The 18,162-nt window shown below is 37.0% G+C and overlaps 1 protein-coding gene across 1 annotated transcript in view; it reads left to right on the plus strand.

Annotated features, from left to right (window-relative positions):
• PRKN (parkin RBR E3 ubiquitin protein ligase) overlaps positions 1-18,162 on the plus strand; it is a 719,133-nt gene that overhangs the window by 363,265 nt on the left and 337,706 nt on the right. Inside the window, exon 6 of the mRNA XM_070951429.1 lies at positions 9,017-9,132. Coding sequence (XP_070807530.1) covers positions 9,017-9,132 — 116 coding nt within the window. The remainder of the gene's footprint in view (positions 1-9,016; positions 9,133-18,162) is intronic.

Raw genomic sequence — 18,162 nt, forward strand, 5'->3', positions numbered from 1 at the left:
CACACACACACACTCTATGTATGTGTTGTGTGTACAGAAATATTGGTGTTATATATATATATATATGTTTTCTGAGGTTTTTGCGGGCGTTTCTATGTAGGTCTTTGGTTATTCGGGTTTTCTCCCACGTAAAATTGGAAGTGTCTTGGCAAGACACTTCCAATTTTACGTGGGAGAAAACCCGAATAACCAAAGACCTATATATATATATATATATATATATATATATATATATATATATATGCATATTCTTTCTAGCCAGGTTTTACCTACGTAAACTAAGTTGAGTTTAGTTTACGTAGGTAAACTAGTTTACCAACTTAGTTTACGTAGGTAAAACCTGGCTAGAAAGAATATGCACATAAAAGCCTACGAAAAAGAAAAAGATATATATATATATATATATATTTCTCTTTAGCCTGGTTCTTCCTACGTAAACCAAGATTTTTATGCAACCTTAGTTCAGTGAAATCCCAATCCACTAGCTTCTAGGCTTTTTTTTTCCAGCAGCCAGCAAGCTCCCTGCTGCCCATTGGGAGACTAAGGAGACTAAGATAGATCTATTTCGGACTTATATATATATACACAGAGAGAGAGAGAGAGAAATATTGGTTCTATGTGTGTGTGTGTGTGTGTGTGTGTGTGTGTGTGTGTGTGTGTGTGTCTGTATGTATAAGCTTTCCATGATTTCATATGGAAGTTTTGTGTTCGTGTAAGTGCATTCCATTCATTTATACATTTTGATTGAAAGTCTTGGCTTATACAGCTCCTTACTAATTAAATTTAGTTATTTTATTTGATCAAACATAATTAGTGAAAAACTTACCTGAATGTTATATTTTGCATTAATCATTTTCTATTTAATTTTTAAAACTCAAGTAACCTTTGCAAAAAAAAAAAAAAAAGACACCTGAAGGGCAATGTTTGGATGACTATTTGAACCTGGCATTTTTTCTAAAACAGAATGGAAACAAAAATTGCCTCATGGGTTAAAATATTACATGCTACACCTTAGCTTACTTAAAATCTTATACCACATCTTATCCTACTCAAAATCTTTTCACAATGCACCCCGGTTGCTCAGTATAAAAGTATAAAAGCTTCCAAAGTACAAAAACAAAAAAATATCCATGTGACCACAGGCAAAAAGATATGAAAGCATCAAAGAAACGTAAGTGCTGTTCTCCAATATGGACTTTCTGCCTGCGCACTGACTGACTGACTGAACCCACTGCCCTTTCCAAAATGCCTCTGGCAAAGAAGAAGAAAGATTTGCTATTCATGATCAAAAAAGTCTTTAGATTCAATCTCCTTTGCTAATTCCCCATCAAGGTTGTCCAACTGCAGTGCGCTTGGTTTCAGTTCCTTTATCAACTCTGACCTTTCCCGGGGAAAGAGGCAGATAAACCACATTTATTAAAGCACATATAAAGGTATTTTTCTGAAAAAGATGTTAGATACTAGCAGAAAAGTTATGCCTTTCTGCCACCTTCCCTTTTCCTTCCTAGGACAAGGTATGACAAGTTTGGTTGAATGCTAATCAATAAGAGGCCATTTTGTGTTCTTGGTTTTAAAAATGTATGGCTCAATAGGACAACATCTACTTTGCACATTTATCTGTGGCATAAGAACTTAAATACTCTCAGAGGATAGGTACTCTTTTTTAAAAAAAAAAAAAACTCTTCCTGAGAGATTTGTCTGTGATAGGGCATTATCCTGACTCAGTATAAGGTAGATATATAAAAAGCTGTGATTTCTCTGAAGTTAAAGCATAACTTGTCTTGTTGGCACCATTTCCTGTGCAGCTGTCTTTCTCCATCTAAATTTGCCAGATTCTATCAGTGAAGAGGGGAACTAACCCCAGAAATGCTGCTACACAGTCCAAAACATACCCTACCCTTTGCTGTCTGGATCTACAATTAGGTCAGAGGCGATATGTTAATTTCCTCTTGCCTCTAATGGCCATGTTGGCAACCTGGTGGGACACAGCTTGGGAGCTGGCTAGGAAATAAAACCAACCAGATTCAATTTAATTTAAAAATTAAAAAGTGTTGACATACCATCTTTTGAATCTAGCCTGGATATATGGAAGTTTTTTTCATTTCAGTTGCAAAATGTTTATTTGTTTGTTTAACAAATATATACGGACCCCAACTTGCACACCATGACTTTTAGGTGGCTTACAGCATTGACAATCCACCACATAAAGATACAGCTCTGTATCAACCTGAGGTCTCCAAATATTATCTTGTGCCACATGAAAAAAAAAAAGAGTCTTGCTTTACTTAAGCCCATTGAGTCGTTGCAGAAGCCACATCTGCTGGAATGTACTACAGTTAAGTTCTTCAGTTTTGCTGCTGGCATTCTAATTCTGCAAGAAAGCCTGCCATGAGATTAATTACTAGGAAATGTCAATCCTATGGGTAATTGTCAGTCATTTAGAGTAACATTGCTCACTGAATTGAATCTTCATGTTTATATATTTTATTAAAAGCTAAGCACATTTCTGTAATTGTGTTCTTCTATTACAGGTGGGCTTTATTTATTTAAAACAATTGCTATCACTAACATTTCTAACATATTTCTAACAGATATTTGACTCATTTCAGATCTGGTCCCTCCTTCACCCCCAATTCCCAAAAGGGAACAAACAAACCAATTCATTTGAAATTGTCCAATTTTTAAAATATAATTAGCAGGTTGACAATTTTGCAGAAGCTTAGTCAAATAATGCAAAGCATTGATCTTGATTCAAATTCTTCTAATCCTCAGTATTTACAGATTGGGAATCTTATTTTCAAACTGTAGAAACATGACAATATGACTTGGAAGGTGACTAATTTTGAACAGCTGTTCTCAATAACATTTAAATACCCTTTCCGCCCCAAAAAATCTTTCATACATTTACTGAATCAGTATCTCTGGATTATATATCCAAGAGAAATGAGATAATCATTTACAGATGCAAGATTAACTGAAATACACATGGAAGGAGGAGAGGGAACAATTTATTTTGGAATACAGTCATAAAATAAAGCCTTTATAAAAACCCATTAACGATGCTTTTATGCGGGAGCAAGAGTAAGCAAGATGGACTATGGGCTAAAATGACTTGATTTGTAATTCTTGCTTATATCATTAATGCAGCAGCATTTTCCTCATGATTAAAATCTAAAACTGAGATTCTGCCTCTACAAAGTTAGCATCAGTAGGCAATCACAGCCAGATGCTGTGTAAGTTCATGTGCAAATGCTCTTGAACATTAAACCTTTATCCTTGCTGAAACTCTGGTTAATTGCTATGAAACTAAGTAACCAAACCATCTGACCAAAGCATCCATTTATTTAGTGGGCAGCTTTTCTCTTTGAATCAATTCCCTTGATGGCTTTTGTGTCTGTGTCATGCATTCTCCCTCAGATAATCTGACTCATTTGGCTGTTTTAAGGTATGTTTGTTTGAGCAGGGAGATAGATCTATAGCAGTGGCGGGTTTCAATTTTTTTTTACTACCAGTTCTGTGGGTATGGCTTGGTGGGCGTGGCAGGGGAAGGATATTGTAAAATCTCCATTCCCACCCCACTTCAGAGGAAGAATACTGTAAAATCTCCATTCCCACCTCACTCCAGGGGAAGGATACTATAAAATCTCCATTCCCACCCCACTCCAGGGGAAGGTTACTGCAAATCCCCATTTCCTCCTGATCAGCTGGGACTTGGGAGGCAGAGAATAGATGGGGGTGGGGCCCGTCAGATTTTTTACTACCGGTTCTCTGAACTACTCAAAATTTCCACTACTGGTTCTCCAGAACTGGTCAGAACCTGCTGAAACCCACCTCTTATCTACAGCCCAGTATAGTATGTAGTATATATACACTGCATGTAAAAGATCCCAGGTTCAAATTCTAACATCTCGAAGCAGATGGAGATTATCTGAATCCTTGGAAAACTGCTGATGGACATTGTAAACCATAGTAGGTACATGGACCAGAGGTCATGCTGCTATACAGTAGGTGCCTAACAATACGTATTGTTTAGAATGAAGACTTTAAGGATTAGAAGATTGCCTATATCAGAAAGTCAGAAAGAGGAGGTAAGGTAGAAGCTCCTAAGATCAGGCAGCTGTCAGTGCTCCCATCTTCTTGGAAAGTTGGAGAACATTTTTGCTGCTGGAATTTAAGGTTTTTAGAAGCGCTCAACAACTGCACCAACTGAAAGGTTCTTTAAAAAATGAAAAGAGGTGAAAAAAAGCAGTAGCCAAAGGTGAGAGGTTTTGTTTTTAATGTTACTGCCTCCAGGCATTTTTCTACCTGTAGAACTGCATAGCGGGAACTCAAATCATCTCAGTTCAGTGTTAAAGCATGTGGTTGCTATTCTTTCCACCTTTTTTAGACAGAAAATTTCTTCTAATTCACTTTGCTTCTTGCCTAGGTCCCAGAAGCATAGGACTTTCCTTTTTGTCTATTTGCTCGCAGACACAATACCTGGCTCCCATTCCCATTAAAGCATATTTCACTATAATCCAGACTTATCCAGGGGGAATAACAGTAGTGAAACATCAATACTTCCCTGCTCTTTTGTCTCCCAGCAGCCCCTTTTTATTTATTTTTATTTATCAAATTTAGATACTGTGAATCTCACTCTCAGAGTGACTCTTTTCAGAGTTATCTATTTCCTACTGGGTAAGCACAAGCAATAAAGGATATCTAAGGAGCAGCTGTAAGGCATTATCTAAGCATCTGAAGGACAAAATCACTTGGATTTACTTGGAGCTTGATTTCAGATGGGCAGGTCCAGAGGAGATGACTGAGGCCTTATTGGGGATGAGTTTGATCCTGTAAGCCCTTTGGTCTCCATAGAGACCATCCTTTGTAATATCAACTCAGTCGCTTGTGAGTCTGGATTCCTGATTAATGAAAACTTCCAGAAACAGGATGGGGAGCTGAGCCAGGATGGTGATTAATCCATTATTGACAGAGGAAGCATTGTTATTTCTTTGAAAGAAATGGTGGTAAGCCTTTGCTCAAGAAGCTATCACTCAATACTAGATAATTATCATCTTGTCTCCAACCTCCTCTTCTTGGACAGAATTATGGAGAAAGTGGTTGGGCTACAACTGAGAGAATTACATTTATATAGACTTGCTTTAGGCCAGTTGTAGACTAAGTTTCAGAATGAAGATGGCATTGATTAATAATCTTGGACAAGACCAGAATAAGGATATTGCAATCCTTCCCAGTCCTGCTTAATTTCACACATATAATTTTAATCCCCATTACAAATCAGGGAATTGTATGTGACACATGGAGTGGCCCTCTAAACCTTGTAAATGAATATATATTTACTGTTACAACCACAGTGATATGTGTACATATTTTATGTGTACATAAAAGTTAAGTTGAAATGTTATGGGAGGACTCATAACTAATCCAAACATTGCAACCCCAATAAGTAAATCACATAATGTCATGATGTCCGAATCAGTATGCACAAAATATCTGTGGGCCAAGGAATCCTATCTGAATTACATTTTCCAGAAACTTCTGCAGGTAATGCAGGAGATATGCTCATGCTCTACACATTTGTTCTAGGAAATATTTAGGAAATGTAGAAGATAAAAAGTGTGGATTAAAATACCACATACATGGGGGAGATAATTGTTGTGTATGACTGTAGACTTTAGTAGTTTCATGTTAAATATTCCAAACTGAAATACTTAACTGTGGCTATTAGAGATAGACAAGGAATGAATATGATAACTTATAAATTGACTCTGACCAGCTCATTTATTTCATTTGAGAGCAGATGTTCCAAGTTCTCTCAGTATAGGAAATTAAGGGAGCAAGAACCTCTAAACACTGGTGCTTCAACCTTTTAAATATGCTTCCTCCAAAATCTGGGTAGTTCTCTTCTTTGGTGAATGGTTAAAATATGGCTTTTTTGACATAATTTTGGAGACTAGGATCTACTCTACTTCTTACCTGAACAGTACTGTTTTGCTGAAGTTTTATGAGAGTTGTTATGTTTATGGTTTTGGTTGTTTTTATGATTGATTTATGAACTACCTTAATATCTGTAATTGTGATGACATTGAAATATTGAAAATAACAGAACAAAGTTACACTAATCAAAGCATTAAATATATATTTAATGCAGCAATTTTATTTGAGGGCAGATGTAAATACAGAGATAGTATTAAATATTTTAACAAGGTTTGGTTTATTGAAATTCTGTCCAACCTTTACCAGCAGTGGCTATATGGAGACATCTTTATTTTTTTTCTGAGTAATAAATAAATTGATTGTATCTATATGTGATTAGTTCTGCTCTCCTATGTTGTGTCTGTTTATTTATCCTATATGTTAGGAATTACAGGGACCTGTTACTCTGATCAGAAAGGGAAGGTTTTAGGATGGAGTAATTGAACCTAGCTATCTCTCCTAGAGGGGATTAAGGGGAGGATATTTTTCTCCACAGCCTCTAGATAGATCTGATTCATTTTCGAACTATTTTTTTTTTTATTTGCCAGTTTCTCTCACCATACCAAATATGGCCCCATTGTACTTTCTGAGAATTACCTTGCTGAAGGCTGTGGATGGACATAAACTGAATGTCCATCATTCATCATCATGAATTTATCATCATGAATCATGAATGAATTAAGAGTTGTTAACCTAATATTATGTAGCTTCTTCTCTAGAAATACTACACTGCTAACCAGAGCATGCAAAACATTTGCTAGACCAATTCTTGAATACAGCTCATCTGTCTGGAACCCACACTGCATATCGGACATTAATACAATTGAGTGAGTCCAGAAATATTTCACAAGAAGAGTCCTCCACTCCTCTCTTCACAACAGAATACCTTATGCCACCAGACTTGAAATTTTGGGCTTAGACAGCTTAGAACTACGCCGCCTTCAGTCTGATTTAAGCTTAGTACATAAAATTATCTGCTATAATGTCCTACCTGTCAATGACTATTTCAACTTCAACCACAACAACACACGAGCACACAACAGATACAAATTTAAGGTAAACCGCTCCAAACTCGATTGCAGAAAATAAGACTTCAGCAACAGAGTGGTCAATGCCTGGAATGCACTACCTGACTCTGTAGTTTCTTCCCCGAACCCCAAAACTTTAACCTAAGACTGTCAACTGTCGACCTCACCCCATTCCTAAGAGGTCTGTAAGGGGCGTGCATAAGTGCACCAACGTGCCTACCCTCCATGTCTTAATGTTCCCTTTTATTCCTATCCAGTTCATGTATTCATAATCATGTTTTATATTTATATATGTTACCAAATACATGCTTGACGAAATAAATCAAATAAAAATAAATAAAATGTGTGGGTCCATCCACTGTTTGCAATGACCATTAATGCACTTGGCATTTGAGTCCAGAAAGAACAACCAGCCCATGTTGTATTGAAAATTGTCCTTGCTCTTTAAAGGTTTGATAGATTTTGAAAATACCTGGCTTAAACTAATAGGATTTAATTTTGCCTTGCAGCTGCATCTGTACTTCACTAATTATACATTATTTGAATAAGCCAGCAAAACAGACACTATAAAATGTATACTCAAGAAAGTAAAATTGAATCCTTTCATCAAGAAAATTATATTCCTTATTAAATGCAACACACCGTGCAATGTGTTTTGTATTTATCCGCTGTTGCTGGACTATTTATGTCCACGGTTCACAATTTTTCAGACCCAGTGGTAGTCAAAGCTCTTGCTTTCCAAAACTATAAATTATTTTATACTTTGCATTTAGCTCTCTATAGCATCATACTTTTTAACTGAGTTTTCTTCTGATGCATTGATTCTTTGGGAATTTCAAAGCATTGTCTTGGGAAAAAATGTTTTTTTTTTCTTTCCACTCACTGGGCAATAGTCACTAAAAACTGCTATACAAATGTCTTCCTATTTCCTCCATGCAGTATTTCAAATTATGTTTGCATATAGGTTCTTGCTGCTAGTGGGGTTTTTTTTTAGGTGCTTCAACACACCTTTAACTAGCAGCAATATAAGGATGTTTGTTTTAAGGATTACACATTATGCTTTATGAGCAATGCATTATGAGCCACAGTGGCACAGTGGTTAGAGTGCAGTACTGCAGGTTACTTCTGCTGACTGCAGTTTGGCAGTTCAAATCTCACCAGACTCAAGGTTGACTCAGCCTTCCACCCTTCTGAGGTGGGTAAAATGAGGACTCAAATTATTGGGGGCAATATGCTGACTCTGTAAACTGTTTAAAGAGGGCTGTAAAGCATAACAGTCTAAGTACTATTACTATTGCTATTATATATATGCACACATACATACTCTCTCTCTGTGTGTGTGTTTATATATACATATACATACATAATACATACTGTGTATGTGTGTGTGTGTGTATGGTTGCCAGCTTCTTAATGACATCAGAGACCTTGAACTAGAAGATCTAGATCTAGATTCTTCAGCCCGGTCTCCTCTGATTATGTTAAGGCTGAAGATTGAGAATTACCAGGCTGGGAATTTGGCAATTCTTGGCCTTTGGCAATATCAACATGTTTGTAGAGAGCAGACTGAAATTAATGTACAATAAATTTGGATAAAGCCATGTGTGCTTCTGTCTTTGTTCTCTCTACCACATCTTATTTTGAGGGACACTTGGATGGTAGCAAATACTCCACTCCAATCAAACATTTACTGTATGCAATATGGAAGTTTCAAGAACCTGTTCCTGTCTCAGTCTATTCATTTTTCTCCTTTAATGAAGAAGAGATAATTGCATAGAATGAATAGAAGTACAAATGCACTTTTTCTCTCAGTTGATATCCGAAGAGCTACATATACATCTTGTACAAAAATACCGTGTGGCATTCTTTCTAACTACTCTTAATGAGTATCCTTCTTTTCTACTGACATTAGTGATTTATCTACTGCCTCAAACTTCACTTAGGCTTAGATAAAGAGAGGACATGAAGTGCAGATATGTAATCCTCCTTTTATCTCTTCTTCAATATTGTAGGAATTCTACTTTAAATGTGGAGCACACCCAACCTCTGACAGTGAGACATCTGTGCCGCTGAACCTCATTACAACGAATACTCGGTACATCTCATGTATAACCTGTACAGATGTTAGGTAAGTCAGCTTGAAGAATACTGATGCCAATACGGGAAACCAATTTTGTGTCTTGTCTTCTTTTCCTTCTATAGTATCTTTTCCTTCGTTATTCTGCTGAAATGGATGTGAGTTTCCCTGCAACTAATTCCTTAGTTTTCATAATGGACATTAGAACGTTGATGATGAACAAACTGTTTCATATTTTGTGAATATTGTGTTTTCATATTTCATATTTCTTATTCGGTTGATTAGGTTATGTGCCGATATAGTGCATACATGGAAATCATTTAGTGCATACATGGAAATCATTTTCCATGTATGGAAAGACTAAAGACTAAAAGGCTTTAAGAAGAATACGTCTCTTTTTATATTTTCCACATTTCCTATCACATTACAGTAGCAATGATTTCCTACTGTTATTGCCTTGCCCCTCTTTATTGCAAATTATCCTGCTATTGAACATGGCTTTTTTGCTCTTCTTGCTGATAAGAGTGAATGAGCAAAACAGAAATGCATAGAGCTTAAACAATGTTCTGCAACGATGTTCAAACATAAGAATTGCATCTCATTTGTTTAAGTCATAAAGAAATTTCATAATCTCTTCCTTTCTATACTGCAAAACAATTAAATATATACACATACACACATATACACACACATGCCTTCTGCAAGTTTTCCTCAAAAAGCAATGACAATGGTTATCCCATAGTTGTTCCAGAGTCCTGTTTATAGAATTTGCCAGTCCACTGGGTATAACTAGTATTTATAAGTGGTTTGCAGTATTTCTGTACTTTTGCTAGGAAAACTATATGGATGTGTTGCTGGAGTCAACAGGAGTCAACCTCAATTCAAAGGCACTTTAGCCTTGTCATTATCAACATTCCCTGTTAGCGGAGTAGTAGAACACTCTCAGTAAAACACGAGTAAATGTTCATTTTGAACTATCCTCACCAATATTTAATAATTAACATTTAATAAAAAATAATTCAATATTTGAGGAGCTGCCACAAAGAAGAAGGGCTCAAGCTATTTTCCAAAGCACCAGAAGGCAAGACAAGAAGCAATGGATGGAAACTAAGCAAAGAGAGAAGCAATCTAGAACTAAGGAGAAAGTTTCTAACAGTGAGAACAATTAACCAGTGGAACAGCTTGCCTTTAGAAGTTATGGGTGCTCCATCACTGGAGTTTTTTTAAAGAAGAGATTGGACAGTCACTTGTCTTGAATGGTATAGAGTCTCTTGTTTGAGCAGGGGGTTGGACTAGAAGATCTCCAAGCTCCCTTCCAAATCCGTTATTTTGTTAAACCTGAAGAGGCATGATTAAAATTAAAAAGAAAGGAGCAAAGTATACATCACCATCTTTCAAAACAATACCTAAAGCATTTCATGAAGAAATAATATCCTAGTAGGAATTATTACAATAAAATGTGGATGACGTATTCAAGATTTCTCTCTAATGAAGTTCATAAATTTGTCAGGAATAAAATTACATGGATAATAAAACTCTGTAACATTTTCCCAAGTAGACACTTAAGAGATCCACTTAAAAAGAGAGGATGCCATTTATTCCTCACTTGTAATATTCATCCAAACTAGCTCATAAAATGCAGCACAACAAACTGCTAGAGAAATGGATTTCCCCCCTCTTATTTCTTATTGTGGCTTCCTTCTCTACATGTTTGAATTGGTCATAACATTCAACAATTTTTTTCATTGCCCTTCTGTCCTAAACAGCCTTTACTCACAATTGCCATTTCAGCAAGGAGTGGCATTTGACGTAGATGGTTTATGAATGCTTGTGACACTGAACTCATAAGAAATAGCATTGTGACCACTTCAGAAAATGGTGAATATGTTGAAACAGGGATTTTCCTCCTTCATGTTGTTACTCATGAAAATAAATGAAAACGGAATTGCAATATAATTCTCGTGGCAATTTCCAAAATGTATATGCTTTTCCATTTTTTTCCCCAAACATGTGTTATGTTTCCATCAAGAAGCTTTTTAATGTAGTGTTCTAGGCATTCTTTTCCCAATATTTTCATTTGCTATTGATGCAAGAAAGGGATTAGGATACATAGCTCATATCTGATAAACTGCTTGAGAAACCTGTATAAATAAATATTCACCTCGCTTACATTTTACAAAATTAAAAATGTGTCAAATAAGAGTATTTTTATTTTTCAAAATAAGAGGGCTATTGATAAACTTAGGAGGAAAGAACTTGTTTATGAGCAAAAGCCAATTTCTCAAAAAGGTGTTGAAGGTAAACAGATGTTAGTCTTTTTCCAATTTAGCCACAACACAATATAGACCATTGAATTATTGCTGCCTTGACTGTCTGCTGACAGTACTTAGGTGTAGAAAGTAAGCCGTATTGATCAGTTAAAAGATGAGTCAGTTTTGAAAAGAATAATGATATTTTTATCAGTTCACTGATATCTGAGAGTTGTAAGACTGTGATTTATCTTTTTTATCGTTTATATTTGAGCTATTCTATGCAGAATCTCGATTGCTTGCTGTATCCATTAGGTCTGAAATGCCACCCAAACTCCATTGGCACAGGCACTAGTCTGTTTATTGCACAAAGCGCAACTGGCAGTGTTTATACAACATGTTAAAAGTGTACATCCATCATTTACAAACTACACTGAATGAGTTAACCCAGTGTACCTAAGCAAAGCCAGCTAAAACACTAGTTTAAGGTGTTGCATCAACCTAGCCAGTAATACTATTAGATTGACTAAGTTGAAGCAGTTACTACCATTGAACTGCAGAGTGGTTCATTAAAATCCCATGAAGTAAAATAAACTACAACCATAGTCCTTTCAGCAGTTCCAAGAAAGCTCCACACCAGGGGAGATATTCACTTATCTTTGTTACCAGTTCGCAAATGTAAGCAATGTGCAGAGCGTCAAAACCGGGATGACGTTCGGGCGGGTGGGCAGAGCCTCCCACAGCTGCCAGTATCTGTTCACCCGAACCGGATAGAATCGGCTGAACTACTGCTCCACACCCGTTTCCACCACTCAGGCAACCCTGAGGACACAGATAAACCTTCAAGTGGCCTCAATGATTCTCTAAAAGAAGGCAAATGACCAGCTGTCTGCAAGGGATATAAATCCTTCCATTTCTCACCATCCAGTCAGAGTTGAAGAAGCTTCTTGGATGAGAAGTGAAACATCTTCAAAGAAAAACAAGAAAGTCAAGTTGCCTTTTGAAAAAGCACATCTGGGACAATCATGACCTGGATGACTGAGAATCTCCATAGACAGGTGCTTGTTCTATCCAAATCTTTATGTGGTGTTCTCTCTTTGTATTTCCATTACAAATAGGCAGGGCAAGTTATATATATGCACACCAAGAAAAGGGCACAAAAGACAGATTCTGGTATTTTCATAATATACTTACAAAAATCAAAACAAAAACCACACAACTCAATCTTAACCAGAACAATATATCAATTGACCATTTGCAACACAAATGTCTGTTGTCATTGTTGCTTTGGACAGTGAACCTATCCAAAAGAACACAACTATAGAAGTATTGAAGAAATGCACATATTGCAATGTACAGATAACCTGTGCTTAATAACTGCCCTGTTTAGTGACTGAAATTACAGTAGTGCTGAAAAAATAACTTTACCTAGTCCCCACACTTGCAACTGCCGCAGCATCTCACAATCACATGATAGAGATTTAGGTTCTTCACAGCCAACTTCCGATAAACAGTCACTGGAGAAGCCAGCAGTAAAGCTTCAAGTCGCTGTCACATATTTCACTTAATGATTGCATTGCTTAGCAATGGAATTGCCCTTCCCAGTTGTGGTCATTAAGTGAGGACTACCAGTCAAACCTTATTCTTAATAAAGGCAAAGGAGGGGAAAAAATGAAAGCAGCACAAAATCCATCCAAACCACAATTTCTTTCAGAGATGTACCATGCTATATTTCTCTTTCAGTTACTGTAGTTATTTCTGGCATCTAGAGCAGGGATTCTCCAGCTTTGTTGGACCATGGCTACCAAATTATAAATTGATTTGCATGACAGGTCCCATTACTAGAACAAATGTTTCCATTTGGATTACAATGGTACAAGACGTAAATATGCATTTATTTTAATATTAACATTTTAAATTAAAGCAGCATGGAAAATGTCATGTTAGTGCAACTGCTCCTTTGGAGGCTTGTGCAGAGTAAGAAGGTCCAGAGTAAGAAGGAATAGGCCTCCTATCCTGCCTGCACAGGCAAGGAGGAGTTCTATCAAGTTGCAAGGATGAAACAGAAAGCAAAGTGAATGGAAAAATGTTCTCACTTTGGATTTGAAAAAAGGAAAATTGAGTGCTTCTCCCAAATTGCTGGAAATGCTCCAGATGGTCCCAGATCTCAGTGTTAACTTTTCTACTGAATATCATGATCCAAGATAATTGATTTACTTATTTCTTCATCATATAGCTATGGCTACCTGTCTCTGAGCAGTATTCAAATAATGAAAACACATCTTAAATAGCCATTAAAATCAATTAAATATAAATAAGACCACCGGAGAGTGTTTCAAAGACTCAGATGTACTATAGCCCTCTGATGGGCTCCCTGTTTCTCATTGTTTCTCCCAAGAGTTTTTCTTAGGAAAACCATATTTTGAGAATTTCCTGAAAGGCCAACAGAGTTAAGCCAATGTCACCTTGATATTGGTTATTAGCAGCAGCTTTTCCCCAAAACAGAAATTCCAATTTTATTATAGTGGTCAGTTATTAAAGGTTCTAAATCTTCCTGGATGATGGGAGGTACGATTAGTAGAAATAAAATACCCCCACAATTGGAATACATTAACTTAAGATGCACATTTTAAAATTACCAGTGAAAGCAACAGTGGGAATTGTTTCATTGAGAAGAGGAATGAAATGTGAGCTGTTCAAAAACAGAAACAACTTTATTTAGATGCCTACGATGATCCCTTATGGTATGATCTGATGGTTCAGAAAATTAATGTTAAAGGAACCGAAACACATGGCTTTCTAGGTAGTGAAGAATTTTGACATATATTAGGCTGTTTTCAGGGTCATTTGACACATATGTTTATATGGACACTGTAGAAAATCAAGTACTTTGAAATTCTATGTGTTATTACTCTGCCCTGTGTGAGGGCAACACAACAATTTCAAGAGAGTAACTTATGGCAAGCTCTGTTATGTCCTAGTGAGCAATTTTTACATTCTACATCCCTGTAGAATTGAAAAGTGACCCAAACAAAAACTTCAATTTTGAACATGGGAAGGTGGCTTTTAAGCTTAATTTTAGGCCACAAAAAAATTGAAGATGATTGGCATCAAGAAGCCTTCACCATTTAACAAGCCAGGACCAGTTTTGCAGGCATTTGAGGTCAGGCATGGCACAGTCTTCGGAGGGTTATTCTGTGGACATTTTAGAAAAGCAATGTCTTTTTGGTGGAAAGGCCTAGAAATCATTAAGCTACACTTGAAATCTGCAGCTGAGAGTGTTGGAAGAAATATCCATCTGGGTTCAGTTCCAAGTGGGGAGAAAGACAGTGGAAACATGGTTGCTGCTTGGAAAGATGGTTTTAATGGTGGATAGGATCACATGCCTTGAAGATATTGGGTGAAGAAAAAAAGGGAAGAGATGCTGAGATGTCTGAGTTTTATATCCACTCTGGGCTTTTGAATTTGAGCTTGTATTCTGATTGGTTGTCAGACTCCCATGCGGCCATGCAGGGGTGACTTTGTAGGTTGTGTTTTTGAGTCCCAAGCTTGGTTGCGCCTTGTTGATGTAATGAAAGCGCTTTGAGATTCCCATTATGGCTCTTCCTGAAGGAGGTAGATCTTTGTTATGTAGAATAGACTGGCCCAGACCTTAATGGCCCATTGACAAAGGTAGGTGGGCTGAGTTTCTGCCTCCATTTTAGAAGAAATATTCTGCCCTTTTAATATGTCCTAAAATATTTCATTTTTCTAGGAGAGGGGTGGATGCTAACTTCCTACAAGAGTATAGACGAAGATCTAGTTGGACTGCTTGTAATCCAGACAAGAAGCCCCAACCATCAGGCTTTAGTGTAAAGTTACAATAGCAGAATCTTGCAAATCTGAAAGTATCTCTAACCTCCCTCATTTTTAGTCTCCCCAAAACTAGGGAGAGTCCCTTCTGAGACATTTTCTCCTCTCTCACCACTCTTTTGGACTCAGATTTTGTTTATCAGACTATTGTCTGGGCTGCAACTCCTGTCTCCTCAGGTCATTCTCACATGCCATTACAGCAGCTGAGCCACCTAAAAACCTTGCTGATAAGCAATACCAGATACTGTAGCCTATTGATTGAATGGGAATGAAGATTTATAGCTGTCTGGCAGGCAATCTTGTACGTAATCAAGAAAACTTACTTACGTTTGTGTGATCAAAAAAAAAGTTATTTCTAGGACAGTTGCCCAAACAACTAAGGATCAGGCTTATGGAAAATGTAACATTTCACAGCGATTATAGAAGAAACCCTTTCAATTTCCAGCACTGCAGTGTCAATTTTTGTGGATGGCAAACAAATCCCTGCAAAGCCTCTTCAACCTTATTATGAGCAGGGCCTTTCTGTGAGAGAATTCATGCAGATGGTGTAAATGTCAGGTAAAGATATGAAAGACAAGATTGCTGTCAATTTGCTGAAAGGAAACTGTGACTCAGAGTTGATATTAGGATTGCCCACCCCCTCCCTAATGCAGTCAGCATAGACTCTCTGTGGAATCTTTAAAAATCTTATTGAAACGAACAATACAAATATATCAATACATGAATATATATTTCTTTTCTCACAAACTGAGCAAGGCGCACAACACTGCAATGTTCCCATTTCATCATACTGTAGTTGTCTCCTTTCTCCACGTACAGGTAGTGCCTGATTTACAACAGTTCATTAAGTGATCGTTAGAAATTACAACGGCATTGAAAAAAGTGACGTATGACCGTTGCAGCATCCCCATGGTTACGTGATCAAAATTCAGATGCTTGGCAACTGACTCATATTTATGACTGTCACAGCGTCCATGTAATCAACTTTTGTAACCTTCTGATAAGCAAAGTCGATGGAGAAGTCAGATTCAGTCAAGTACCATGTTATTAATTTAGCAACTGTGGTGATTTACTTAACGACTGTGGCAAGAAAGGTCGTAAGATGGGGCAAAACTCAGTTACAAATGTCTCACTTAACAAAATTGGTGGATCCAATTGTGGTCGAGGACTATCTCTATAGACATCACAGGTGTCTGTGCTTCTTTTTCTTGACAACATTTCAAAATCATAAATGATGTATTTCACTGCTACTATGATATATTTCACAACTGATTGAGATAATTGATTCAGAAAACATAAATACCCTTCCATAATTAAATATTGTAGCACTGCTATCTCTTTCCTTTTAGTTATTTTTTCCTGGACCTAAGATATAGATGCCACATACGGCACACCACATTTATCCTTATAAGCAATTTCCCCCTCCAAGACCAATTACATGTGTTGTTGCAGACAGAACAGCAAAATAATTTGTACTCACCACATTTACAGATTGCAGATTAACAGAGTTTGAAGGGACCCTGTAGGTCATCTAGTCCAACCTCCCCGCCCAAGCAGAAGACCCTACACCATTTCTGACAAATGGTAGTCCAATCTCTTCTTCAAGTGATGAAGCTCCCACAACTTTCTAAGGCAAGCTGTTCCACTGGTTAATTGTTCTCACTGACTGAAAATTTATCCTTATTTTCAGGTTAAATCTCTCCTTGTTCAGTTTCCATCCATTATTCCTTGTCTGGCCTACAGGTGCTTTAGAAAATAGTGTGACCCCCTTCGTCTTGTCTTTTCCATAACCACCTTGTGACACTCTTGCTTCAGGCATGCAAAGCAATGGTATTGACAGCCCTGGATAAATTTATGGTGATAGGTGCTATGATAGAATTTACAGAAATAATATTCACCCAGGATACCTTAGATATTTTGATCCTTTAGTAATTATTATTATCAATGGGGGGTGGTATTGAAGGCACCTTGGACAAATTTCCTCTACCTCTTATTTATAAAATAAAACAGTGATAGTTATAGCAAGATGTTTTTCAAAGGCCTATATCTGTGAAACGTCAGCCATTTTTATGTGGAAATACTCAGCCTATAGTGGAGAGCTCTTTTTTAATTATGATTTCCTATTTTAAAATTGCTTGTGATCAAAGAAATATACAGAGTAATATGTGCAAAACGCAGAAATACAATACCTCCTACATTGAAATAGACTAGTTGGCCCTTTTGTCCTTTAGTATTTGGCTGAAGGGCACAATGATCCATTTCCTTCAACTGCAGAAACAAACACTTTTACAATTACTATAGGAAAAAAGTATGTCTTGCAAGGGAAAGTTCCATATCCAGGTGTGCCCAAAGTAACTATTCTACACATATCCAGACCAGTGGTGAAATTCAAATCTTTTTTACTACCGGTTCTGTGGGCGTGGTGTGGCTTGGTGGGTGTGGCAGGAAAAGGATACTGCAAAATCCCCATTCCCTCGCCACTCCTGGGGGAAGGATATTGTAAAATCTCCATTCCCACCCCACTCTGGGGCCAGCCAGACATGGTATTTGCTGGTTCTCTGAACTACTCAAAATTTCTGCTACCGGTTCTCCAGAACCTATCAGAACCTGCTGGATTTCACCCCTGATCCAGACCTCCAAAGGAAAATGCCTTTCATTTTGTAAAGGGGGTATTGGTTATGTGTCCCAGCAATTCTGATGAGAAACAGGGGTCTTTACTAGCTTTTTCCCCCCCTTTGGAAACACTCAAAATTCAATTTGCTCATTATCTTCACTGTTCATTGCTATTTGGAGGGCTGTATGTGTATTTACAGTTAATCTTTGCAAAAATATGTCTTTAACTTTCCAAAAAGGTAAAAAAGCAGGCTTATTTTTAAAAGTTAACTTTTCTATCATATGAGGTAATGATTTAAAAAACTCACTGGAAATAAAACTTTATTAGGATTTGTTTCAAAAGCATTCAAAGTAAGGGTTGTTTCAA

The sequence above is a fragment of the Pituophis catenifer genome, unplaced genomic scaffold (assembly GCF_029215685.1).
Source record: "Pituophis catenifer annectens isolate HBS135680 unplaced genomic scaffold, rPitCat1.0.hap2 SCAF_1, whole genome shotgun sequence".
Lineage (NCBI taxonomy): Eukaryota > Metazoa > Chordata > Lepidosauria > Squamata > Colubridae > Pituophis > Pituophis catenifer.